This window comes from Semicossyphus pulcher, unplaced genomic scaffold (assembly GCF_022749685.1).
Source record: "Semicossyphus pulcher isolate SPU_LCO1_2020_fin unplaced genomic scaffold, fSemPul1.0.p SCAF_23, whole genome shotgun sequence".
Classification (NCBI taxonomy): Eukaryota; Metazoa; Chordata; class Actinopteri; order Labriformes; family Labridae; genus Semicossyphus; species Semicossyphus pulcher.
In genome coordinates, this window is record NW_027211697.1 from 3,974,035 (window position 1) to 4,001,846 (window position 27,812).

Here is a 27,812-nt window from a genome sequence, read left to right on the forward strand (position 1 = left end):
AAATGCCTCTGTTCAGGTGTGCAGATGGAGATGAAAAATAAGGCAAAAAAAATCTAACACAATGAATAGAATAATGTGTGTGAATTGATATGTGATAGAGTCCGTAAGGCCTACAAGAGTCCTTTTTTCTCCTCTGCAGTTTGCCGCAGGTGGGGGAGATGATTGCGCCTTATTCCAGATGATGACCATAATGAGCTCAGTTTTGAGTTTCACCGGCCTTTTCTCAAGACGTCTTGCAAGCTGAGGAGACTGACAGCAGCTTTACACGTCAGACAGTCCCCTCGCTTTCGGGGTTCATTCCCTCACAGTCCCGCTTCACAAAGAGAGAAAGTGCAGCCACAAAAGAGGAGTGGCGGCGCACACTGTTTCTCCATTACGCTTGCAGGCAATCAAACACACAAAAAGGGCTCCTGTAAGAATTTGACTTTGAGAAAATCTAGACGTCTTAATAAGAGGAGAGCTGAGAGCATGAAAGTGAATTTAGAAACATGAAGAGGACCAGGGACTGTCCCGCTCCACAAACTCGCCGGGTAACGCTAAATCTGGCCCATCTGTGTTTTATATTTTAGCAGTGACATGAAATTCTCATCCTGCGCTGAATTTTCCAGTCAAATATACAACTTTCCATGTAACACACTCTAATCCTGCAGCTATTTCTCTGAACCTAAACAGAGCAGAAAGTTTATATCTGAATTCCCTCGCAGTGAACGCTGCAGCTGTAGTTGGGAGAGCAGTTACTGGCTGGCCAGGCCAAGAAGGAGAAGCCACAGAGTTGTGTTTGAGTCTAACCCTGAGCCCTGCTTGGCCTCGGTCTTCTTTACTTTACTCTACTCTTCTACAAACCTACCTATTTCTTTTAACATGGGTCTATTTGACTCCACTGTACTCTACTTTACTATTTAGAGGGCCTCAAACTGCCTCATTTGCTGCACAAGAAGCAGTGCGCACACTCATATCCAACACATACACAGACACTTCCACACAAACAGAGTCAGTTAATAACACACAAACTCCCGCCCTCCAGCCCTGTTTGCTCACAGCTGCCAGGCCTCCTCAGAGTTCATCTGAGGTAAAGATATGTTATATTATGCAACCGAGTATAGATTTTCCACCCTTGGCCCCGTGCCAACTTCCTGCTCCAAAGAGCAACATCTAGCGCTTTGTTCCCTCGGGTGACAGCTAGTCCTTGCCGGACGGCGTGGCTGTATTAGATACACGGACAAAAACAGAGAAGGGAAGGTAACAGGAAGATATGAAAGGGAACGCAAGCAGCAAGCACGTAACCAAGCAAGCAAGGAAAGAAAAAAGAAAGAAAGAAAAGCATGCAGCTTTTTCATTTCAACATATTGTTTTGTGTGTTTCTTTGTCTCTAACTTAAAACCAGCCTTCTCCGCCTACTCTACGTCTTTTTCCCAGGATCTTGAAATCAGGTCACAACTGTTTTCATTACTGTTTGACTTGCGGGTTCATAAGCCTCCAAGCGTCAACGTTCCTCCACCCACCCCCAAGACAGGAAAAGATTTTCCCTCCAACATTAACCCAATAAATGCCTAATAAGCCCAATCACAACATTTAAGCCATGTTCCCTGTTAAAGAGTCCAAAGCAGACTCCAGAAGTTTAAGTAATAGATGTTATCTTTGCTGGGCGAATAATCTTATCTACTATGAAGCCCATGTGTATTAAACTCCTGCTGTTTTTTATCTCTTGTGCTGGATCAACACATTGACGGAGTCTTCTTGTAACTATTTTGCCTCGACTACAGCATGAGGTAATGTGGCGTGACGAGGAAACAAAGCCTCGGGAAATTTGAGGTACAATCAACGAGCCAATCAATGCCTCTTTATCCCTCCTCTACTTAAAGGAAAGCCAAAAAAGTGGTGAAAAGATAATGGATGCAATGACATCATGCAGTGGCGTCACTGTGTGATGTCATCCCCTTATAGCTGAACAATTCTCCGGCAACACCACCGTGTCCCAATTAACTGCGGCCTCATAAAGTCTTTGTCCTTTGTATCTAAATGATTGTAATTGCCTCTGCGAGCTTCACCAGGTGTGCAGACATGTTTGTTTTGCTTGGTAATAAAAGGATAGATGGATGGATGGATATATTTATGGAGGGAACACAGGAGGGCTATAAATGAAATGCTGAATATGTGTTTTGTCGCCTTCATATATCAATGATTTAAAGAGGTACTCATCCCCCAGGGGGTACTTTAGCTGCATCCACTGTTTACGTGAATGATTTGGATAATAGCTCAACTCTATATAAAAAAACACATTGCATTGAAGTAAATAAAATATATCCACCTTGAGAGTCAACTTTAACATCTGAACACATTGGGAGTGAGTGCATATAAGCTAAATAGCAAGTTAGCAGGAAAGTCTTAGATAGGCTAAGTGCTTAGACTTTCTTGTATGCAAGTAACAGATAAATGGATAAAATGTTCAGTTAATAGCAATGAAGTTTTGTTATACGTACACAAACAGTCTTTACAGTAAGCTAACAGTGAGTAACTTAAAGCTAAAATTGAAATATAGATTTAAGTAATGGATAAACAGTTAAAATAGCTAGTAATATATAGCCTAGCTAATAGTGATAATGACTAAAATGGTCATTAAAGCAATAGATCAATGACAAAAAGTAATTGGCAATTATGTTATACCACGCTATTTTGTGTTTTTGACTTGCAGGTTTCTGCTGAAGAGGAGTCAACGATATGCTTCTGTGGAACTTTACGTTGCATTCTAAACTTAGCCTATACAAAGTACCATGCTAGTAGCAGCAACAAGAACTTTTCTGACTAAACTCCTTCTTTTATTTCTTTAATTAAGCAATGAAACGTAGTGCATTACTATTGGAAAAAGTACCATAATATTAGGCTATTCTCATTTTACTGTCCTCAGGATGGTAGGAAATGATGGCTTTAAGTCAAGTTATGTTTGAAACGGTTAGCTTTAAGTAGACTTATAGTTTATCTACTAAAATAGTTAGCTAACACTTATTGTTAAATAGTCAAAAAGTTCACAAAGTAAGTGTTAAATAAAACTTTAATAGCTTGGCAAAAGTTAGGCAATAGTTAGCTCAAAGTAATCAAAATCCATTGCTTTCCGTATTATAGTTAGCAGTTAGCATACAAATGCAACGTTAGCTCAGATGCCCCTGTTTCTTCTTGAAGCTACGATGATGGTTCTGTAGCGTTAGCCAGTGTCGAATTATTACAAAACTAAACTCCCTCTGGCGAGGCAAATCATGGAAAAATAGATCATTGAAACAGAGCTTAATTCCTGTGACTCCCAAAACCAAAAATAGAAAACTACAGTTGACACTCAACACCTGCAGCTGTCAATAATCATTTGCAGATGAGGCTAACATTGAATGTAAATATCCGAACAGCTGCCTGGTGACTATTCTTGCAAATAGTTGTACACAGAATTTCTTCCTTAAATGACAATGGTACAAATGTGGATTAAAATTAATATCGTGTTCATTAGACCATTAATTACATAGATAACAGGCCATTTTGGATTTGGCTTTTCAGTGGTTTTGCATTTTTTAAATAGTTGGATGAATGTAAGAGAGAGCCTACGTGGTCAAAATAGTTAGCTTCTGTGTTTGTACTACCAACTATGAATTCAACACTGTTGAGTCGAATCCAGGTACTCAATGAAAATAAATACATTTCGACATGGCAGGTGAGGCCAATGAAGGGGTTAATCTGACAGGGCTGGGGGGATGCAATATTATATATCTCATTATGCACACACTCTGCTGTAACGCAGCCATACTGGGTGTGATTTCTTTTCGTAAAGAATGCACACCTGTGCTTCATGTGATTTAATATGTGCAGGTGTGTTATGCATGAGGCGTCTCAGAGTATAGCTTGTATACGTTGACATTCTTGAATGGAACAGTCACGCTGTGTGCTCTGAACGTAGAGAGGAGTTTTTTCTGAATGGGAAGACCTAATGTGGCTGCTACTCCTGTTCTATTCACGAGGTGGTAATATGTATGTGTGTACCATATTTGTGTGAAAGCCTGCATCTGCCATTTTTTGTTGGGTTTTTATTGAAAGTCTGAGACACTGACTGATATGAAGTGAGCCTGAGGGAGCTTGTGAAGAGAAAGCTGCAGTCAAACACACAGAGAGTGACACGGTGCTCAGATTTCATCCAGATTAATCTGGAAGCTTTGTAATGAGGGGTCTACTGTATATATTTAGCCAGTGCAGCTAGATGTAGGTCAGACAGACAGGCAGGACGGGCCAAACAACATGCCCAGATTGCCCACACTGAAGTGACCTTGAGTGGGCTGTCAGTGATCCGCAACAACAGCTCTCTATCTAAATCTGTTGACCTGTGAAGGCCTGATACAAGGGTTTGCACGCTCCTTATTTTAGCCAAAGCGTTCCTCTATGTGAGGCATAAAAGATTTTAGAAATTCAATATCATACAGCTTGTCTTGACGGAAACGTTACTCGTTGATTAAAAAAGAAAGAAGAATGAGTTACTGTCAACGTTCGCTCCGCATGTTGATTCTGGCATTAGTTCAAATTGATTCAATGCAAGAACAAAGCACCTTCAGAAACATTTCTCAGTCTGTCGTCTGCAGCAATGGACACGGAACAAACTAACTGAACACTGCGAAATGTACAACGATTATTCATTCAACAACCTGCGACATTACTTTATTGTCTGACACCCTTTATGGTGTGTGCTTCTGGTCGAACAGTAGGAGCATTGGTTAAACTAAAACATTGATTCTAACATTAATTTTGCAACGCTAAGTTTAAGGCCCGCTCCACTCAAAAATGTGTTTTGCCTCTCGTTATGAGCAGAATATCAAATGTTTCAGAGCTCATTCATTCTCCTGCAGGAGGAAAGTTTCTCTGAGCTCACCTAAAATCCCAGTTCATGCGAAGTACACGTGAGCATGATTTGTTGACATCTCAATGACTCACAGGTCATGCTTCAATATGCAACTTGAGGGAGAAAAGTCAATTTCATTTGAGGAATTTAAATGAAACTTTTGTGGTCTAAAAAAAACATCAGGCACAATTAATTTGTCCAAGTTCAGTATTTTCACATGTCTTCAAACTGTTCTGGAGAGGGTCTTTAAATCAGTACAACAGACACGTAAACTGGAAACGAAACGCCACTTAGCAGTTCAAAGGCTTTTCTCTTGAAGCCCACTCCAGTGTTAGTCGAGTATGACAGCAATGGTGGCTGAAATTTTAACATATCACTCATACTCAAAGATACAAGATCTCTTCAAAACAAGTTGAACTCTCTGAGGAGGAGGAGGAGGAGGTGGTGGAGGAGGAGGGGGGGGGGGGGGTAAAGAAAGAAATATGTGTGTAGGCCTCATGGTGTGTCTGTGTAAACGTTGGGCGCCACACCCTCTCTCGTACAAACACTGGAGATATCTCTCTCTCTCTCTCTCTATCTCTGTGTCTCTCTCGGTCTCATTCTTTCACGCACACACACACAAACACCAATTGTGTGACACCGCAAACACCTTACCCTAAATTGCCCCGTCAGATTGGTTGTCACAACGTTCTGAATTCCTGCATAATGGCGGATCTGCTATTCTGATTTATGACTCAAAATCGGAGGGAAGAGCGTGCTGCACTGAAAGCTCTCAGATACTCTCCAACGCATTTCACTCCCTTTTTCCCTTTTCTCTGCTCTCATATTGTAAGTATTTTGTATTCCTCTGTATATTCTAGCTCAATTATGTAATTTAGCACCCGTGTGTGTGTTCAGTAGCTATGGCAACAGCACAACATATCGGCGACCACAGAAGCGCGCTGAGGCCGCGGGCACTGCCGGGGTTGTGCCAAAGACTAATCCATGCCAGAGGTGACATGAGCGTAGGAAAAGTGAGGCGGGTGGAGACAACATGACACACACATGCAAAATCACACACACACAGGCAGACAGAGACACCCCAGCGTATTACTCTCCCCTCGCCTTCCTTTTAGAACACAGGCACACACACTGGATATCCTCCCATTTTTCTTGGCGGGAGCCTCCCATGGCAGCAGCAGTAGGAATCCATTCTCCACGGATGCTGGGACAGCTGTGCTGATATTGAATGAGACGCAGTTGGTTCTGCCTCTCCCTGCATGCAGCTCGAGATAAAAACTACATGCTACTTAATTCAAATCTATATCGCCCCATGCCAAAATGCGCCCAGCTCATCTCGTCTTTGTCTTCGCCACCAAAGAGAGAGCTCTGGATTTTATTTGTAAAAATTGCCGTAAATTTGCTCCTGCTGACGCACGGTGGCCCCCAGTCACCAGCTGACAACAACGCAGAGAATGTATAGCACTGACAAAGACATTAATCACAGGAATCTTCATGACGGAAATAAAGCACGTACTTAGCATGCAAATAAACATGCTACCAACTTTGAAGCTGCAACAATAATACAAACATTTCATTTAAATCTTGGGATGTCTTTCGATGTCTAAGGCTTGTTCTCAGTGATGGCAGGAGTTGTTCCGTTAACCGAATATACAAGTACGGGTAATGCTTCTAATGCAGCCTAAACTGCAAAATCAGGTATTGGTAAGTAGCCAGTCAATGCATCAATCTGATACCATGATTTGTTTGTCTCCCCAAAAATCGACTTGTTTCTTCTACTCCAAAACAGCTGCTATGATATATAGCGGCTAACGCTAGCAACTATGATTTAAGAGCAAAGAAGAAGCCAAGAAGAAGTTATTTCAGGTAATTTATCATGTGGTGCTAGCGCAGAGTGCAACGTATGCCCTTTTTACACTGCCAGTTCAAGGCGGGATTATTACACCTCTGTTACGTTTCATCTTCTATGTAGAACGCATAGAGGTGTATTGGTGGGGCGAAGTCGCTCTGCTTCTGAGCCGGCATCAGAGGTAGTAACAGAGGCGTAACAGAGGCGAAACACCATCTGTGTAAACTGTGGAGCCGGTAGGGTGGTATGTGTGTATTTGAAGCACACACTGTTTGTTTACACCTATATTTTACACGTTTTGCTTCCGCAAACTGGGGCGGCTTTATGCCAGCATTGCTGGCTCCAATGTTAAATGACAAAGGTGGCATGAAAACGGGGCTCCGTTACAATGCTGAGGCGGAACAGCAGTGTATAAAGGGCTGTAGTCAAAGCTAGCCCAACAACACGCAATCAGTGTCTTCCCAAAAAACACGTTTTAAGCATATATCTTTTTTAATTTAAAACTAATGTGATAAAAGCTAGAAGCAGAAGGGGGTGTTATGCTGTTTCAGATTGTAAGACAATTTTACAATGTTGGATGTCCATACTAAACGTGGGTGAAGTTTCAAATCTTTAAGAGTATGTTGGAGTAATCCCCAGGCTTCGTCTACAGGCTGCTGTGAATGCCAGGTTTCACACTGTTTTTTCTACAGCAGGCTTCCGGGAGATGGCCAATCAGAAGAAAGTGGGCTTATAGGGGCGGGGTTTCTTAAAGGGACAGAGCTGACTGAGTCGTTTCAGGCAGAGGCTCTATGAAGGCCTGCACAGAGCACCAGTGTGAGATAAATGAGATTTTTTTTAACTGTAAATTATGCTAAGTCACTCCACAGGTATCACAGAGTAAAAAATGAAGCTTAAAATTAGCATAATACTCCCCTTTGATGTTAAAAGTCAGTGTTTCTTCAATGCTTTTCAACTTATATAATGTGTCAGGAGGCGCCGCGAGCCAAGATACCACTAACATAAACTCCTCTTGTTTCTGAGTAGGATTGTGCTCAGCCAGGCCAGACAACAATGGTGGCAATCATATAACATCAATGCAGGGTTAGTAGTATACAGCTGTTAAATAATAATAATATGTATAAATTGTTTACATCGCCTTGGTATTGGATGGATACTCACTATTGGCCAGTATTTAAGTCTAGATATCTCAACGGGGAAGGAAATGTTGGAACATCTCTATTGGTGGCACCAATGTAAAGGGGCCAGATACACGAAAATCCCACCTAAAACGAACAAAGCTACAGTGCAACTAACCAAACACTTGATTGTACTTTTAATAACTTGGGTTTTTGCATTGGACTGGCTGCATCTGGCCAGGAGCGATGAATGAATAAGTAAAAGGAACATGATGTCCCAGGCAGGAGTCTGGCATTATGACCTCCTGGTGTCTCGTGATGAGGGGAAAAGATCCGCCGCTGCTCTACAGCACAAAACAGCAGCGCAGCCAATCAGCGACTCCGGTTTCACTCCCGCACTCCCTGCCTCACTCCCCTTACACGTGCGCGCACACAACTCAGTTACCAGAGAGCACAATAGGTCAGCCCTTCCTGTCAATCAAATGCACTATGAGTTCATTCGCTTGTCTCAAGCCAGCAGCAGAGTGCTTTACTGGCTGCACGGACACTTTTCCTACACAAACTAAGCTTCTTTTTGCTGTTTGGCATCAGTGACTCAAACTGAGGCTATATATTTAGAATTATGATAATTAAACTTGTGTGCAGCTCAACCACAACCCACAGTGATACCATAATTCAATCTGAGAAATGTAATACAGGCAATAAGACCAGTCCTTAACTCGCCTGAATGTGATTTTGGTGCCTGCTTTTAAAACGACTGCGCAGTGATTCGTTTAAAGGGATAAAGGTGAGACACAATCGCCTGCAAACTGGCATCCCGGCTAATCCTGCGATAACCACTCACAGGCCTAATTGGCATGAAGACATGATGGCACCAAAGGTTTTTAGGTCCATGTAAGGTTTCGCTTGCGCACTGTGCAGACTTTTATTCTGAAAAATCCAACGTTTTCTATTTATTCAGACTGTGGTTCCATCAGTTTTTAATCCTCTGAACAGCTGTTCCAACTCATTCTGCAGGCCTTGGGAAGAGACACAGGGAGAGCAGAGGAGGAGAGAGAGGGGGGAGGGAGGGGAGGTCTGAGGGCCACCTCACCAAATATGTGTGAATGTAAAGTTAACCTCCAAAGTCCTGATATTGATTACATTAATTTAATCAGATTTTCACATAAAACAAACTAGCTCATGCAGTCTCCCTCTAAATATGACTTTGATGTTTTCACTGAAAACACTGCCCTCTGATAACGGCCGCTGGTGACGTAAGAAAAACATCATACATCCTCTTGGAGCAACATATAGCGCTGATAAGGAAAATTGCGCCTCAGACTGGGAGGACGGTGCAATAAGTCACGCGGGCTGAGACGGTGACCTCAGAGCTGAGGTGACTTTTTACTCTGAGAGACAAAGAGAAGAGAGGAGAGACTGACACAGAGTTTCTATGAAATAAAGAAGAAGCCTTCACACTTGCTGGACGCACGAAGTGAAGGAAAAGTGCGACAAAGTGACGCAGTTTTAATTAATCTCCAAAAGGAAAATGCAGAATGCTGTTTGAAAATGTGTGCATGACTTTTTTCTTTACTTAACGCGACAAATTACAATATTTATAATTTAATCAATCGCTTAGAAGTGATATTTTTTATCTCTGTAACACAAGCACGGTCTGTTTTTCCCTTTCCGCACACTGCACGGAGCCGCTGCAGCCCTGAGTGTGTGTGTGTGTGTGTGTGTGTGTGCGCGCTGCAGCCTGACTGCATTACAAGCAAAAAGAAAAAGTGCCTCCTGAACAGACAATTTGCCATTAACACTTCTAAAAACACACAGAATAAAAAAGGACAACTTTTCATGGAGTGTGTGCGCAAAATAATCACACGTTTCCCCGCCGATTGTCCTGCACGCGGGCCTGTAATAATTCCATCTGCAGGTCAGCGTGGAGTGTCACAAAGGAAAAACATTTTCTTATGATGGGATATGTGAAAACACAGACACCTGATGCGGAATAAAGAGGGACTGAACAGGACTTACCACTAAGGCATTGTTTAGAAGGTGAGTAGGGTAATACTTTAGTGTTGAGGGTGTTAGGAGAGCAGGGGTCAGCGTCCAGGCGGGCACAGGGGGGGCAGAGGGAAGGAATAAGTTAAAATGTCGCACCAGTGAAAACAGTGTGAGATGAAAACATTAAGAGCTCCACAGAATATCCACTCAACACATTTATAAATGCAATGAAACCCCCAAGTAAGAGCTTTAAAGGTGCTGCGTCATTGTGGCCTGCAGGGAGCGGACACTTGAGGTTTGAGAGTTAAAGCAACAAAAACGGTTCAAAAAGAAAAATAAATAGAGGTGGAAATTAAAAGAGAAAATAAAATCAAAGACAATTTGTGCAGGAAATTTGCAATAAAGGGATTAGAATATATATATTTAAAGTAAATAGGAAATAAAAGAAAAAACAGAGGAGGCTTCTACTTCACTTGACACACGTATAAAAGCTGTTTGTGCATTAAAATGTATAAATATAGATGTGATATTTATCCACAAATTATATTTTAAAACAGAACAACACACTTCAAGTCAAATAGAACACACACACATTCACAGACACACACACGCTCACACACTCCTCCCCGTAATTTGCCTCCATTACGCAGCGCCCGTCTCATCCAGACACGCTGCTTCCCTCCAGCTTTTTTCTTTTTCTTTTTATCACAGTTAATAATTCATTTGATTGTTTACAATTGTTGCCATATCCGAGGTCCAAGCTCGAATTTTTAATTATTAACAGCAATTAAATAAACAAAATATGCATTTCCGTCTGCAAGGGAATGCTGCGTGTGAGAGAGTGTGTGAGAGGAAGTGTGTGAGTGTGTGCAGAGAGAGAGAGCGAGAGAGAGAGAGAGAGAGAGAGAGAGAGAGAGAGAGAAGGGGCTGCTGGAGCTGTTTGCATAAAGATGGAAGTTGTTTCTTCTGTGCAAAACACACACACATAAGGATACAAGATTTTTTCTTTTTAAATGACAAGAAACAGTGTGAGGAGCTGAAGCTGCTGCAGCCGCTGACACACTGCATGTTAGAATAATGTGCAACATGTGCAGCACATTACACTGCATGAGCTTCTGTGGCCAATTAGTTTTGATTAAAGAAAATTTATGTTGCTGAATAAAAGCTTCTTTTGTGCAACGATTTTCTGCTGTTGAGAAGTTTTATAACAATTACAGATAAAGTCATCTCCTCCACAGGCCTGTTTGGACGAGCAGGCTGAGCTGTGGGCCTTTAAAAAATAAATTAAAAGTATTATACACATAACCTATAATCTAAAGGAAATGTGCTTATAATAATAATAATCCAAATCTGATTCTATTTCCTTTCTTTTTCCTGAGTTAGTTTCAGTCGCATTCCCTCTGAGTCTAATGTCAACACGCTCAGCAGCCTGTAAAAGCTTCTTCAATAAAATGCAGAATTAAAGGAAAATAATAAAAATCTGCCTTCCCTCTCTGGTGTCAGAGCGAGGACGGCGTTCTGATCCCGGCTAATAATATTTTCAAATAGAAACCAGACTCGACTTGTGCCCGCACGAGAGCAGAGCGGAGAGAGAACATCCCCTCAGCTTCTGGTAGCAGACGCAGGAGGCATGTGATGGGAGGATAAAAAAGGTCTTCTAATGAAACCACTGTAAAAAATCAGGACTGAATTACACATCAAATGCACCCCTGGCGGTGCAGTGTCAGACGAAGCCAATGAGGGATAAACAAGTCTGCTTTATGAGAGGGGAGACTTCCAGCAGCTGTGGACGACAGGCAGGTCGGTGCCACCTTCAGAAAGCTTACAGACCTTGAAACAGAGGCTTTGTCTGAAAGGTGCTGGAAGGAAACTTTGTTTAAAATGTATGATTTTATATGGCTTTGCAATAAAATGCTGCAGAGGATGACAATTTAAGATACAGAGTTACAGTGTGTAATGGAAGCGGCTAAATCTTTGATTTTAGAGTCTGAAATTGAACACTTTTGCATGGCTGTGGTGCAAAAAATCTGCACGCCCCAAAAGCTTTAAAAAACCTCCCTGAAAAAGTTTTACAAGCAGCCTTCAATTTGATTTCCGTCCACTCTCTCTCTCCCGCTCAAATCTTTAGGCTAAGAAACTGCTAGAAAATGAGGTAAATCAGAACTGAAACAGAGCAAACAAAGAGTTAAATGTGTTTAAAGTGTAGTTTTATCAGAGATGCCTCACACCTGAAGGAAGTAGTTTTATCAACTTGAATCCAAGTAATAAAAATAAGTTGACGCCTACTCAAATACCACTTAGAGAAAGTTTCTTGCACTCTTATTTCCTCAACAATATCAGCAGCAACACAGTAAAACTACCCTGTGGTAAATATGAGCGGGAGAATCCTTTAAAAAATGTATACTTTGTCTTTTCTCAGCTTTAAAAGGAAAGCTAAGAGTTAAAAGGTTAAGGAATGAGTTGCACTAAACCTGCAGCAAGAAGCAATTCTAAAATAAAACAGTGACATTTATTTTGAAGGGTCAGCCTGAAGTGAGCCCTTGCAACCTTCTGCCTGCACTCGTGTCATGAGGACAAATAGAAACCTATTCTGATGGAAAGTCAATGCGGAGTGTGTCTCCTGTCAACCTCCAACTACACATGTCAGCACGTGTTGCGTTCAAGTGCACAACTTGTAAAATAGTCAAGAGGTGCAGCAGAGCTCCAGAAAGACACTGTTTTGGAAGATGCAGAGTGTCTGTGCTGTTCTTCGCGTTATAAAACACACACACACACCCTCACACACACGACTCTCTCTCTCTTACACACACACACACACACACACACACACACACACGCCAGCTCCAATGTCTCACTTCTCCCGGTCTGAGCTCCACATGAAAGCAGCCCTAAAGGCGGCGGTGTGCGCTCAGCAACTCCTCTCACCGGACAGAAACTTAGCGAGCCTGAGCACCCGGAAAAAAAGCACACACTAGCAGCAGAAATATTAAACTCCGCTCCACACACTCTATCTGTCCCCCTGCGCTCTACTTTCCCCTCCTCCTGCAGGCTCCCCTCCTTCTTTTTTATATGAAATACATTTCGGGAGAAGCGCCATTTTCTCTCCTAAACCATGTGCGATGGAAACGCGCAGGAAAGTTTCCTGCGTCACAAACGCGCTCCGAGGCGGGACGAGCGTCGGAGAGTTAAGGAGAATCTTCACAGCGAGTCAGAGAGCAGAAAGACGAAGACAACAAATAAACACATGTGAAATAGCAGACAGAGGCAGTGCAATAAAAAAAAAACCGGCGTCCCCACCGCTGCCCTCCCAAACAATGAAAGAAGAAAAGAGTTTACCTGTGTCAGGCAGTACGGGGAGTACATGGTTATTTTAGAGAGGAGGGTTGGAGAGCTTATTTAAGTTGGATGGAAGCTCGGTATAGTGCTGCATTGCAATCGCTCGCCGTCCTGTTTCTCTCACTCCATGCTGCTGCAGCATACAGTAACCCCGCCTAGAAAGTGAAAGCTTTGCTCAAACTTTGGGGAAAAAAAACTTTGTCTCCCTCCCCTCTCCTCCTGCAGGACTTTTACCGCTCTCTCCGCTTTTTTCTGTAACGCTTTCTCAAAAAAAGGCGGCATTTCTTATTTCGAAGTAGATTAATGAAGGTTGCTCACGTCGGTTTGGCTCAACTTCTGACTTTTGAAATGACTCAAACGGTTCTTTTGATGAATCTTCGCTGACTGTCTGACGCGCTACGCAGAGTCCCTGCATCTTTAAACATGGTAAAGTCACGTTTAAGTTGCGTTTACTGACCTGTCCATTTAATGTTTTAAAACGCAAATAGCGATCGCGGGCGTGTGCGTGAATTTGTTACTCTTTTGTGACATTTTGTCTTGAAGGAAACGCATCAAACGTTAAAAAAAGAGGAAAAGGCTGATATAAAATATGACTTGTGTAAACTTATGTCGCTGCATGAACACACAGAGGGATGATTGTCCCTCACATATAACTTTCTTAATAATAGTTTAAAATGCCTAAGCCGGGAACTGTACGTACAGTTCAGTTTCATGAATAAAATACTCTGTTACATCCCTATGTGAGCATTTTAGCGCTTAAATCTCGTGCATTAAAAGCTAAAGTTTGCACGGGATTATATTCTTAAATTCATCTGCAGGCATTTGACTCAACGCATTATCTCATCGCGGCTGCAAAGTTAAGACTATTTATTTACTGAACCAAATTTGACCCAGTCTGGAAGCCACAACTGGAGTTTAGAAAACCAGTGAAGTGAGTCCAAGCCAAACAGTTACTGCTGCGTTCACTGCGCAAAAGAAAACTAGCAAACAGACGTATATAATCACAGCCTCTGTGCTGTATCAAAATACTAAATTGTGCTAAATTGGGGTGTGTGAGGAGACAGAAAGCTCTCTGTCACACACACACACACAACCAGTAGGCCTACTGAGTGATCATATAAAAGTCATAAAATATGAAACTTCTTGGATTGCATCCTGACTGTGGTGCAGCGAGAGTTTGGAGTCATTGTGAAGACGCGGAGGTGAAATTTTAGGCCTGCCATCGGAGTCCCACAGATTTACGAGGCCTGCTGCTCGTGCAGGTCTACCGCAAGCCTCTGCAGGCGAAACAAAGAGATGTGGGCTCAGTGTGGCCAATTAGTGCGCGCACACACACATACACACATACGCACACACGCACACGACCAGAGACGCGAGCCAGACGCAGGCGCGGAGGGAGAAAGTGAATGTACGCCACATAACGCATTCCTTTTTGAGTATTTGAAACTAATATGAAACACGCAGACACACCTACTGCTTCCCCTTCAGGCTGCAGGCAGGTGCATTCACTTCCAGCCACCGCCTGCTGCATTCAAGGGAGAGTCTTTGCTCTCTTTCTGCAGTGCAGTTATTAAAAGCACCGCGAGTGCAAAAGGTTACCGCGCGCGGTTAGCCCGGGATCACCCGGCTCCCCCACTCCTCCTCCGCCTCCTTCTCCTCCTCCTTTATAGAGTCGACTCGCATGCAACACACGCAAACACTCCTCTGCCGTGGCTCCTTAAATGAGCCACACATTTAGTGGTCTGTGTGAGTAAATCTCTCATTAAGTAACACATGGTAGAGCCATATGCTTTGGTTGGTGGGTCTGCTGCGGCTCTGCTTTTTCACACGCCTCGAATATACATATTTACCACTGCTGGAAAGGCTTCAGCCAGCAGCGCGGGGCTGTTCTACAGTTGCATTTAAACACGATCAGAGGGATTAATGTGTTATTTTTAATGTCCCTTTACTTCAGGGGAGCTTTGGGTCTGCGAAACAGGTTGTTCAAGGATGACAGTAACCGCAACTTTAGCCTGAACCGTTCGCACTCGGTGTGATGGCACAAGCAGGTGATGCCACACCTGGCTGCGGAAAAACGAGCCTGATGCAGCGCGTGAGGTACAGACAGGAGTGTGGTTGTGCTGTTTGGCTGAGCTGATGTCTGTGCACGTGCAGGGCTTTGCTTAAAGAAGTGGTTTCCAGCGTGAAGGGGTCAAGACAAGATTAATCAGAGAGGTCAAAAGGTCATTAAAAAGACTTCTTACCAAAACAGTTTTATGTTTATAGGAGACACAATAATACTTTATAATAATATTTCATATTTTCCAGTTACCTAAAGATCTTTAGTCACAATTTTTTACAATATTTTTCACTTTTTTTTATTTTTTACATTTTCGAGACAACACTGAGTGTGTTTCTTTTTTTATTGTCAAAGAGCTCATTGACATAAATTTGTATGCATACCAGAAAGTGTTGCCGGCCTACTCAGCCTACATATGAGTGAAAAATTAAAGGAAAAAGCCTAATGCTTGACCGCTACGGGGAACCAGAATCTTCAGCTCTGTTAGGCTGCGGGGGCATTTTAGTGACGTGGTTCGGCTCAACTTGCCCTCTCAGTCGGTAGGGTCACTTCAAATCAAAACAAAGTTTCTCTGAGGTTTCATTTTTTATCCTACAAAGAATCATTTATATTCTGATGGGAGGGGTCACTGACGAGGGAGATTTTGGATCATGGTGACAGCGCTCTCCATCACCGTTGCCGTAACTACAAATGAGGAAACATCATTTAAAAGAAGGCCGTTCATCCCTCAAGTAGACTTTCAGGGACTTCAATGACCGAGAAGCTGAACTTTATGTTGCTTTTTCTTGAACCTGTCATTTGTCTGTGCAGGGCTTTTTGTCTGTATCAACTTTCCCTGATGAAGGCCTGAACCTCTGTCAATAAACGTTGAGTCCAAGTTCAAGCATAAATCTTGCTTTATTTATCTTCCTCCTATAGCAACAATCTGTCCAGCTTAAAGACGGACATACTTATTTCTAGCAATGATTCAAAACAAGTTGATTTGTATTGGAAAAAGATTGAAAATCTCACTGTACTTGCACATTTTCTCTGTTGTTTTGAGATATTATGGTATTAGGGGTTTAATAATGAGCAGAAATGACTTGATAAGATGAAGATTTCTTACTGGATCCTCATTGGGCCTCTTGAGAATCAAATGGAGCAATCCAACGAAGCAAACTGTTCGTAACTCATATACTCGAACGCTTGGACCTACACGTCTTAGTCTTCAGAACTGCACTACTTCCAAAATAGGGAACTGCACTTTCATCATTTGGAATTCTGACAACACACACCCACGTACACACACACACATGCAGGAGAAGAGACAAAGAAAGAAGGGAGTTGGGATGCAGACCTCCTGGTGAGAAGTTGGAGGTGGACCACTCCTGTGGATGCTCTTGAACTCGCTGCCCCTGGAACCCAATCCAGCTCCACCAATGCTCCTCCCCCCCAAAAAAAACTCTCTCCTCTCGTAGCCACACTACTCAATAAGAGCCATAATGGTTCATTTCTGCACCCCGAGACACACGACACACTGTAGCAACCCAGATTCTCAGTGAGAGTTGGCGTAAAGTCTGAACTCTGGGAAACAAAGCCTGTAGCCTAGAAAACTGGCTCCCACCTCATTAACAATCACATTTTCTGTCATCCACAGAACCCCCCCCCCCTCCTGTTCTCCTCTCCCCCTTCCCATCCTCACTCTCCTGCTTTTATTACCATTACATATCATTTGGATCATTCTAGATCCACTGCTCTCTCTTACTGAATCTCTGCTGCTCACTTTCTTTAACTCCGTGTTCCTTTTTCGGTGTTATACAAGCAGGCACGCTACACATTATCGTCATCATTTTCACTCCCATGAGGCCGGGCGCTTCGGTGAAGTTGCAAAGCCCCCCCCCCCCCTTCCACTCCCTCACACACACACTTTTTTTCCCCTTAAATGTGCGTGTGGAAATAATGATTGTAATGGTTTGCAGCTGAGTAGAGGGAGCTGTGAATGACATTATGATTGCGGTGCAATTACCAAGAGCATGAAAACAGACTGTCAGTCACAGTAATGAGTAATGACTCAAATAACACATTAATACCAACACATGAAATAAAATAATAATAATAACAATATTAATAGATGCGTACCCTGTATGAATCTGATACTACAAAGCATTCAGGCATCCCAGGACCTCTGGAGGGTTCTTCGTTCAACAGAAAGGTTTCGGTTGCCTGAAATGTAACACAACAGTCATTCATTTATTAGTCGACACTTTTTTATGTTCAGGGAAAAATTGAAAACACAAAAAAGTTCAGGGAAAAATTGAAAACACAAAAAAGTTCCCTGCCGAGCTGTAAATGCAGACTTTGGATGCGAGAATCATCCTCATCCTGCTGCGTCTTACATTGACCTATTTATGAATCGTCCTCAAGTCCCACCACCATGAGAAAAGACCTATTTTACCTTTGAATTCTGCACACACACTCATACACACACACACACACACACAAAGTTCACGGTGTGTGCTGCCTTCCTGCACCCATATGCTGCGAGGCCTGAGGCCCGGCCATGCCAGTCACCCACCACTTGAATGGGGAGCAAATGTTTAGCGGCCGTACCCGCACACAATCCTCCAACACAATGCCACTTCCTGTCCCTGCTGTTTCACCTGCATGGTCACTTTTCTGTCAGCACGCACTGATTCAGCACAAATCATTCACACACACACACACACACACACACACACAGACACGCACATACAGAGGCCATACGTCTCTGTCCACACACACACATACGAAAACACGAGCTCTTGGCTGCACTTCAGGCCCTACACTGCATTCACTGATAGATGCAGCTAAAGTATTTATTCTAAGTGTTTGTTTCCATTCAGCGCAGTTCATTTGTATGCTGCGGGACACGCCAGCACAGACTTGGGCTCTGAATGAGCATCCATTGCTGTTCTGCTGTCAATTGAGGCAGCCAGGCCAGACAACATGGAAGGGAGGGAACCACAGACCGAGGATCTGGATCGGGGATGGGAGTTCTGCCTGGTTAGCTGGCCTGTAGCTATTACTTTTAAGTCCAAACTACAACAAATTGGTTTTCGCCGGGCTAAATTTGAACGTCTGTTTTGGAAATCAAGTAAACCTGTTAGACGAGGGCTAAAAATGGCTAGGTTAATGAAAATAACTCTGCGAGTTAGGGGAAGGAAGTTTTACTCACAGGAGCATTAAGTTTCCTGATAGAGGAGAAGAGGGAAAATAATCCTGTTTTCCACAACTATACGTTCTCATTTCTTAACATACCGTAAGCAGAAACAAACACATACCCAAAACAGGAACAAACATTGCTCATAGCCAGCAACGAAATGTAAAGTTATACCGTTTAAACTGGCATGTGAGGTAAACAATTTTTCCGGGGAATCCAAACAGACATTAAGTTAGTTAAGCATGTTCATGCGCAGGAAAATACACACGCACACGCTGACATGGGATTGCACTTGAACAAATACATGCGCAGCCCCGTGCATAAACACACAGCACTATAATAAGTCCCAGACTTTGGGCTCACCGAGCTGCGGCTGGAGACACAGGCTATTCATATCCCCGAGAATGAGAGGTTACAGCCCGAGTCTTTTCCCTTTCCCTTTCACTGTTACACAGGAAGGGCATCTGCGTGTGTGATTTCACCCCATGTCTGTGGCAAAAGGTCAAGCAGGCAGATGATTAACATAAGATTAACGTTGGTTTAGTTTGAAACAGCCTCTCCCGCTCACAATAAGTTTAGCGAAGGCCACATGAAGCGTTCACTTAATTATACAAAGTTAGAACTCAAGTCATCCGAGCGGCTAAGAAAACACGTCTTGTCGCGTTCGGCCTTAGCATCCGACCTCTGCCCTGTCATCATTAATATGTGGGGAAACAGCGGAGGGAAACCATTTGAAACCATTTGTCCCACTAAATGGTGCCCTTGTCAAGCTGCCTGAGCTTTCGGTTAAGCTCTTAAACTGCCCCGACCAGCTGAAGGATATATTTTACTCCGTTGATAATCACAGAGCGGCGCAGAACGAGGCACAATGCTAGTGCTCTTTCTTACAGGTTTTAGTCTTTTAAAGTTGAAAAATGACTTGTCCTTCACCCACAATGGAGTTAAGACCTAAAGTGACTGAATAATGAGAGGATAAAAACATGGATCTTCTGATGAATGTCTTTATATCTCTAACCCTCAGAGAGGCCATCGTTTGTTTCAGACTAATTGTTTGATGTAGCTCCCTGCAGCACTGGCCCCTTTTCCCCTCTCCCTCTCTCTGTCAGTTTTATGGAGCATGGTATCAATTATAAATATGTTTCTTTATACATATATACATACATGCAGCATATGCTCCTTTCCACATGGCCAGGCCTAGAGCTTAAAAAGATGCAGAGCTTGGTGTAATTAACACTTAAAAAGAAATCATTTGAAGTCTGGGAAGTTGACTTTCCTGGTGACCGAGACAGAGAGTAATACATGTAATAGGCTGTTGAAATGTCTGACAGTGTATGACAGTGTCTTTATGACTGCAAAAAAAAAAGGCTAATTTGGAAATGGTGATGACGACATTTCACAGTCCAGGCCAAAGAACAGGAGAGGACGCTGATTTTCTTGCACAAATTTCAATGTAAGTCTTCGTATCATGAACAGAACAGTATGTAAGGTATATTATGGAGGTTTTTGAAGGATTTGGGAAATGTTCAATGCCAGTTTTCTTTCCGCACATCTGAGAAGATTGATATAAATCTCAAGTAAATATAAAGTAACCCCATTTGTGACCTCAGAGCTCTGTATGTTACACCATGATTCAGTCACATTATGTTCCCAATACAAACCTTAATCACACATTTTTTACCTGATATTAGGCCCCTGGTTTATCTTTAAAGGTATTAAAGGTATTTTATAGACATCAAGTAAATCCCAAAATACCCAATAAGTAGTTTTACATGCCCAATCGATCAAGTGAATGGGATTTCCTGTGGTAACCAACCCTCAGAGAATTGCCCTGCAGCTAGCTTCGGCTCTAAAGAGCTTTTAGCACCTTGTTTTGGTTTTTTCGGCCCACAACTTTACTGTTCTGGTCCTCTCTTACATCCCTCATCCTGTTTTGAACAGTAATAGGCAGCTGTTAGCAGCAGAAAAGCTCCAAAGTCTCTCCTTTTGGAAACTTCAAACTGCAGATAAAGTTAGCAACTAGCTAGCGAGCATACTGCAATATTTAGCATTCTAAGAGCCAGATATTTGCTTCAGTGGTTGCATGAGGACCAACGTTAAGCTACAAGGAGAGTAAATGTCAAACTTGTATTCATCAAGTGAACAGAAACATCATGTCAATGAACGCTAAGGTTGCATTTTTTTTGCTGGATGTAAATTTGATCAACTGCTAGCTTACATGTTAGCCTTATTTAGTTGGTGGTGATATGTCTGTTTTCACAGCTTCCTGTTCCATGAAACACTATTGTGTTTGGATTTTGACCTGCAATATTTGCATTGGTAATTCTAGCTGAAAGAATCTGACATAGTCCTCCTGATATGAGGTTTAGAACGAAGAGTACGGACCTGGAGTCAGTTAGTGTCGAGCTAGCTTAACATGAACCCAGGGGGAAATAGCTAGCATTGCTTTACTGTAAGTGAACCTGATCAAGACCTGTGTGCTTTCTTACCCATACAGTCGTATGAACGTAGAAGGGCAACCTCAGTGTCAAAGAGGGACTTTAGTAGGTGGAGAGAGTCATTCACTATGCCCAGGTTTGGTTCACCGAAAAATAGTTCCTTGTCTCTCCATCAACAACAACTAGTAGTTTTCTAGTTGCTTGTCTAATTACTGACATTTGGAGGTGTTGGCAGCCATTTTTTTCACCTTTGGACAGAGCAAGGTTTGCTGTTTCCACTCTCTTTGCTAAGCTAGGCTAAATCTTGGAAAGAAAGCTAAAAAAAGGTATTTCTAAAGGTGTTGAGCGGTTGTATTACTCTCCCAGCAATGTTTGATGCCAAAAACATCGATTGACAGATGTGTTACATGAGTCTTGATCTGTATGGTACCTCAGCCGCACTTTGCCTGCTTACTTCTTGCCGATGTTTTAGCCAAACCTAAAAGGGGATGTTTGAGTTGGCTGTCTTTCATGGCATTGAAAATATCAGAGCACATGGTCCAGCCTCCCCTGTGTCTCTCATTCTCTTGATCATACACAGACACACACGAGCACAGAAACCACCTGGGGTTCCATATTTCTGGACACACGGCCATGAGGTTCAGGTATCCTCACAATCACCGACTTCCAGCCTTCTGATCCTTCCTCTACTGCGCCCTAATCGTTCGCAGCATCGATTCTGTGAGCTCAACACTTTCAAGAACATCAGAGACTTTCTCTTCGACCGCGAAACATTACTGACATCCTCCCCGGTCCCACTTCATTCAGCCCTAATTGTATCCTCATTCTTCACCTGGTAACAAGCTAACAAACCTGTGCAGATGTGGCACGCACATCAAAGAGAGGGAGGGATGGGAGGGGGAACTTGTTTGTAGAAAAAAATGTGTGGGGGAATATGAAAGGGGGAAATTTTACGTTGTGTGAGTCCAAGCCAGCGCCACCTCAGGGAGAAATGCTGGAAAAATGTGATATTTTACACCTGCATCTCAGGAGGTGAGGAATGAGACAGGGAGCAGGGGAGGCAGTAATTAGAGGAGAGAGTGTGTGTGTGTGCGCGTGTGTTTATAAAGGATTTTTAGTGTGTTTCTGGGGCTTGCCACTGGTTCTTTTTCAGCATTCAATTTAGTAGGATGTGTTCGATGCCAGATTATTAAAAATGCTAAACCTGGTTACGAATCTCTGAAAAAGTGTTGAAAATTTAAACAAATATGCTAATATTGTTTCAGTGATAAATAGCTGGCAAGCTCTGTTTAATGAATAATGCTATTGGCTCTAATTCCTCATTAAGGCCCTAAAGTGGAGAGAGGGGGAGAAAAAATACATGTATTGTTGTTGCGATTTTTTTTTTCTTTTTCCAAATTAAACTCGGAAGGCAGAAGATACCAACACCTTCCCAAATTAAGTAGATTCAAATTACCTGGTTACACAGCTGGTGTGCAGTCTGGGGTGTCTTGTGAAACCAATTAATGTGAGGGTTAATTCTTGATAAAGTAATTGAGGTAGAGTCAGAAATTAGATGGAGGAGTTAGGAGTGTTATGTGATCAACCTGAGCTTGAGAACACAAATTAAGGCTTCCTTTACACTGCAAAAAATAGTCAAAAATGTCCTGGCATTGTCTGTCTGTCATAATAAGTCACACTGTTCTAGTACATCTGCTGGATTTTAACATCCCTTGCTTTTAAGAAAGATCTACGTCTGTAAAACTGCACTCAAAACAGCGCGATTACTCACTCAAGTGTTGACTTTATAGTCACAAACAAAGGCAGCAAATCGGACTCTGCTGGTTTTGTTTGACTGAAAAATAAAAATAAATCTTTTCAAGAGTAAATGCTCCATGAGAAGAGCTTCCACTCACCACACAAAACCACTAGCTGACCTTGTGAAAGTGTGTCTTTTAATTGAAATGCAGCTAAAGTAGATTGCATGCCAAAATCCTTTCTTTTACAAATGTATCAAGGCTGACAGTGAGAAGGGCTGAGCGTATAAGCTTTAATGCTTTCCTTGGTTTGTAGCTTGTAAATCGTTAAGTGTTTACACTCGTTTAACTGAAATTAAAGGGGCACTCCTCTGATTTTACACCTTTAGTTTAATTACTTTGTCAGAGTAGAACTCATGTGAAAAAAGAGGTATAAGAGCTGTGTCCCAATCCAGGGGCTGCAGCCTTCGAAGGCCATATTTGAAGTCTGATTGTGTCACAGTGGCGCGTCGAAGGCTGTCCCAATTCTAAGGCTCCTTCAGATGCTGCCGACAAATGCGTCCTCCTTTTCCCAGGCCATGAAGGATGCATCGGGTGCATCCTTTGCAGCCCAATGTATCCTGAGATTCATTGTGCGCCAATTCAAACATGATGGCGGACTCTTACGCAGCTGAGGAATACACTTTTAAAGTCGAGGTTAAATGAAAAATGTCATTTTAATCCTTATAGATCACATCCCCGGTAATATTGTGCATCTATTTGACAATATAGGCCATAAAAAATACAGAAAATCAATTTCTTCGTATTCTTATATCAAAATCCGATCATTTTTTCTTCCAGTTAAACAAAATTTCACGCGTGCTTACGTAAGGTAGCACCAACCAATTTCAACCAATCAATCTGCAACATTTAGCCGCAGAGCACCAAGAACGCTCGGTCAGTTAGCTAGCTACTGCGCTGTGGAGAACGTCTGTCTACGCCCACTTCGATCAAATCAAATCCCTCTAATGATATGTCCCACCTGCACGTCCTGTTTGACTCGGAAATATGTCACGATATGGAAGCTAGATACTCTCGAAATACCGTTTCTGCTCAACCTTAAATGTGAAAGTTAGCGGTTTCAACTCATTCGCATAGCTAGTGATACAGATGTTTCAAAAAACGAAAGAGCCCTTGAAGCAAATTATCTTTAAAATATTAGGTTACGTTACGTGACGTTAGTTATGCTAGCTAGTTAGCCCGCTAGCTACCTGTTGCTTGGCGACAGGAGCGGCGTCTGGTGACGCAAGGGTAAGGGCCGGAAACAGCTGGTGACTCATGTCAGTTCGGCTTTAACGGTCTACACAGGCTATGAATGGCTCATCCTCTGTGGACTGTCGAAGGCTGCAGCCCCTGGATTGGGACACAGCTAATGTCTCTCTAAAGGCCGAGGAAAGTAAGTCTGATGATGTCCTTGTGATGTCATCACGTTTATCTGCAATCAAGCTTGTTTCTACAAATATTTGACAGAAGGTCTGTTGGTTACAATCTTGGGTACGTGGAGTTTGAAAGACGAGGGCATTCAAAGGGCAGGGAAGGAGTTATTTATGATGCTGTCCAGTTGCATTATGGGAAAAGTAGTATCCAGCTTTTTTTCCCTTTTCGGTCTTTTGTAAGTCCTCCAACTTTACGCAAGTGTAATAGCCTACAGGACTGATTATAAATTCCAATGAATAAGCTAGCTGAGTTTTATTTGATTCCCTACATTAAAAAAAACAGGAAGCTGGCCCTGTGCATTATGGGGGAGGAACAGAGGGATATTAGAGGGATTTGTGGCAGAGTTAGTTTTGCGGGATGAGTCGTCAACTTTTATATATCATTAATAACAGCTGCAAAACAACTATTTTTGTCATTTTTTGGACCAGATGAACGCATAAAGAAAGCAATCAGCAGCAAGTCATCTGATCAGAAACCTATTTTGATTTTATGGGAACATTAAGTCATCCTATAAAGCCTTGAACTGTTTAAAAAATACACATGCAAACTGCTACAACATTTAAAACAGCTTAAAAACTAATCAACCTGACAAACCCAACTGAGCTCACTCTCCTAATATTTACGCTGCTTGAGCGCATATCAGAGTTTCCATGTTGAAAGCTTACACACCACACGAGCTATCGTAGCCTGCCCGAAGTCTTATTTATTATTCCAGGGAAATGTCAAGGCCAGGACCAACATAACAGCATCATATTCTGTATACAGTTTGGGATGACATCACTGGCAGCAACGGCCAAGAGGGAGATCACATAAGACTGGAAAACCGCTTGTCTGATCACCACGAGGCGGGCAGCACACACACGCACAACACACACACACAACACACAAACAGTGCAGGATACAATTACCTTAACTATTTACACAGCACTACATGATCACTGTGTATGTGTGTCTTAAGCTCTGGTCCTATAAATCACATATTGCTGACCATAAGAGAGCAGCGAACACTTATCATATACTTATATAATTAAAATAGGACTAATACAGCAATTTTGAAGGTTTCATGTCAACTAAAACATTAATTTGGGACCAAACGTTTCATGTTTACATATTCTTTCACATTTCCTTTCGCTTTCTAACATATTTGTAAAATCCCTAACCTGTAGTGCCACAGATACAGATCATCTAAATGTTTATTTGTGTGTCAAAGATGGAGCATTCGCCTCAGGGGGGGAAGCTAACAGAATCCTGACACTGATTGACAGATGCCTCCAGTGCATTCTGACTAAACTAACATGCAACTGAAATATTTGGCACAAATTCACCATATATCCTCTCCTTCTTAAAAAAGAGGTGAGTTGCTGCTATAAGTAGGAGAATAACAAGCTGAGATAATCCCATGTGAGGCCTGTCCTGAATTCTGTATCATTTTTACTGATGAGCTTCTTGGGCAGCTGCCATGTCAGCTTGGATGCTCGTAAACAAATAATTATTCATACTAATAATCTTCCATATTCATGTGCAAATAAGATCCCTGACTGGTATCTGAGCAGCTTCAAGGTTGTATGTGGGAGGTTCCCCTAACTAAAGCCTGACTTGACTCATTTCATGCCAAAACAAGAATTTCTAAGGGTCAAGGATGTGTAAGCTGGATATCATAATTCTGTATGAAACAGACTTCTTATTACTCATTTTGAAACCTACATGCAATGCATTGAAATTAATATTTTGAAATCCTGACAGGAAATACATCTACCAGTTAAAGCTGGTGTACTGTTTGGGGCAAATAAGGATACAACTGGAAACAATCATTTATATGAAACCTGAAGTAAAATCTCAAACGTTACAGTATCCTGTAAGAATGCATCATGTAAGCCAATGTCAGGCCAACTTCGCAAACTTTTTCTGTGTGATGTCACAGGATTTCTCCATATTGCATGAATGAATCGCCTGCTTCATGATGGAAATGGTCTAAACCGCTGTGCGTAATTACGCACAAACCAAACAGGCGAATGATTGAATGTTGAAAAAAATAAAAAAGTTTCATCCTCTTAAAGCCAAATTTCTCACATGTCTCCATGTAACCTTTACAACGCTTCTTGATTAGCTGCTTACACTGTCTGACATGCGATAGCGCGTATCATATAAGTGGCTATTAATAGTGTACAGACAGGCCCACATCAGAGACCAGTGCAGTGAAGGGACTCATGTTCTCCATGTGGATAAAACGGTGAACTGAGAGGGCAGGACTCTGGTTTGGCCAAGAGTTTGGAAGAAATTTTTGGAAACATGTAATAAAAATAAAGTGCATTATGTTTTCACAACAGCAACATTTTGAATTTAGATGTAACGATCAGCAAGGTCAATGCTTTGAATCAATATAAGTCTAACTGTGGCAGCAAGGAGGTGGCAGGACTTGAGACACTTTTTAATACTAATTAATAACACAAGTAAAAAGTAACAAACATAAGAAGTAAACCTAACTCACTAATCTTTACTTTAAAGTTCAGTCTGTGTATCGTTTTATCTATGAACAACTACAATGAATCTGACTGCAGAAATGAGCAAATTATTGGTTTACATAGCACGTACCATTGTGGTGTGTGGAGAAGTGCCAACTCTCTCAAAGACCCATTTTCCACTTTCAAAAGTTCGGCTTCCAAAAAAAAAGTGTGTGGGAGAGAGAAACGGCTCTGTTTCTTGTTCAGCTGGGCCTTAAACCGGAAGCAAAAGAGCCCTAAAACACGGCCTGCTGCCCGGTAAACATTTTTTTTTGCGATTTGTAGTCAACTCTTCTCAGCCAGGGCAAAGGAGGACAGCGCCGAATAATCCAAGTGGTCTGCTTCAGGACTTCTTCATGCAAGGTGTTTATGTTCGCTTCCAACTCGTTATATCTCCATGAAAATCGTCCGTACTCGCGCGCGCAGCTTTCTGTCTCTCCAGTCTGTCCCGGTACCGTAATGTCCACCGAGTCCCCGCGCTCTGCGCCGCCGACACAGTCACCGCCTGAGCCCGAGTGACAGAGCAGGAGTCTGGCTGTGCACACACACACACACACACACACACACACACACACACACACACACACAGACACACACACACACACACACACACACACACACACACACACACAGTAAGTAGCTTGCACTCTTTGCTTACGCGCTCACACAATCAGCTGTTGCTCCTGCAGAGGGGGACGACGCCGCGCGTTTTCCCTTGTGCATGCTCCGGAGGAAAATACGGAGCTCCACGTCGGTCCGGCGACCCCACCTGCTCCTCAGTGTCCGGGGAAAGTTGCGGAGAGAGCTGCGACTGAAACAAAAGTCACCATGTGGCAGCGCGGAGAGAAAACACAGTTGATGAGACCAGCGGGACTCTGAGGGCAATGCCAGCCGGGACTGCCTGTAGGCTGAACACAGTGACAAGGAGGTGAATTGTGCGTATCCTCGTGAAAGACTGCGAGCAGACAAAATAAAGTAAACAAGAGTGAAAAAGCTGCGCGGCTGCACGCACGCAGCGGCGGGGACGTGCGATGTCCTGCGGCCGCGGCCGGAGAAGCGGAGCGGAGGGCTGGTGAATTATTAATAACCAGAGCGGTTCACAGTCTGTCGTGTGCAGTGAGTAACCAGGGCGGCAGCTGGGGGTTTAGAGGAATTAAATACGGGCTCAGAGTAAACCATGGACGCAGGGGATTAGTAGCTTTCACCGGCAAAAGTGTAGGGGCAGCTCGGGGCCGACGGAGAGGGCGGGAGGAAGCGAGCGGAGGTTC

General features: G+C 42.7%; 1 protein-coding gene across 10 annotated transcripts in view; it reads right to left on the reverse strand.

Moving 5' to 3' along the window:
• nfixb (nuclear factor I/Xb) overlaps positions 1–27,034 on the reverse strand; it is a 143,632-nt gene extending 116,598 nt beyond the window's left edge. For 8 of the 10 annotated variants that reach the window (XM_069674255.1, XM_069674254.1, XM_069674250.1 and 5 more), the window contains exons 1-2: positions 26,636–27,034; positions 17,337–17,420 (exon numbers count right to left, since the gene is read on the reverse strand). In XM_069674255.1, coding sequence (XP_069530356.1) covers positions 17,337–17,420; positions 26,636–26,638 — 87 coding nt within the window. In that variant the 5' untranslated portion in view covers positions 26,639–27,034. Of the gene's footprint in view, positions 1–13,159; positions 13,305–17,336; positions 17,421–26,635 lie in introns of those variants that run through there. The other 2 variants (XM_069674249.1, XM_069674247.1) reach the window with 2 other exon arrangements.
• Positions 27,035–27,812: the final 778 nt, after the last annotated feature.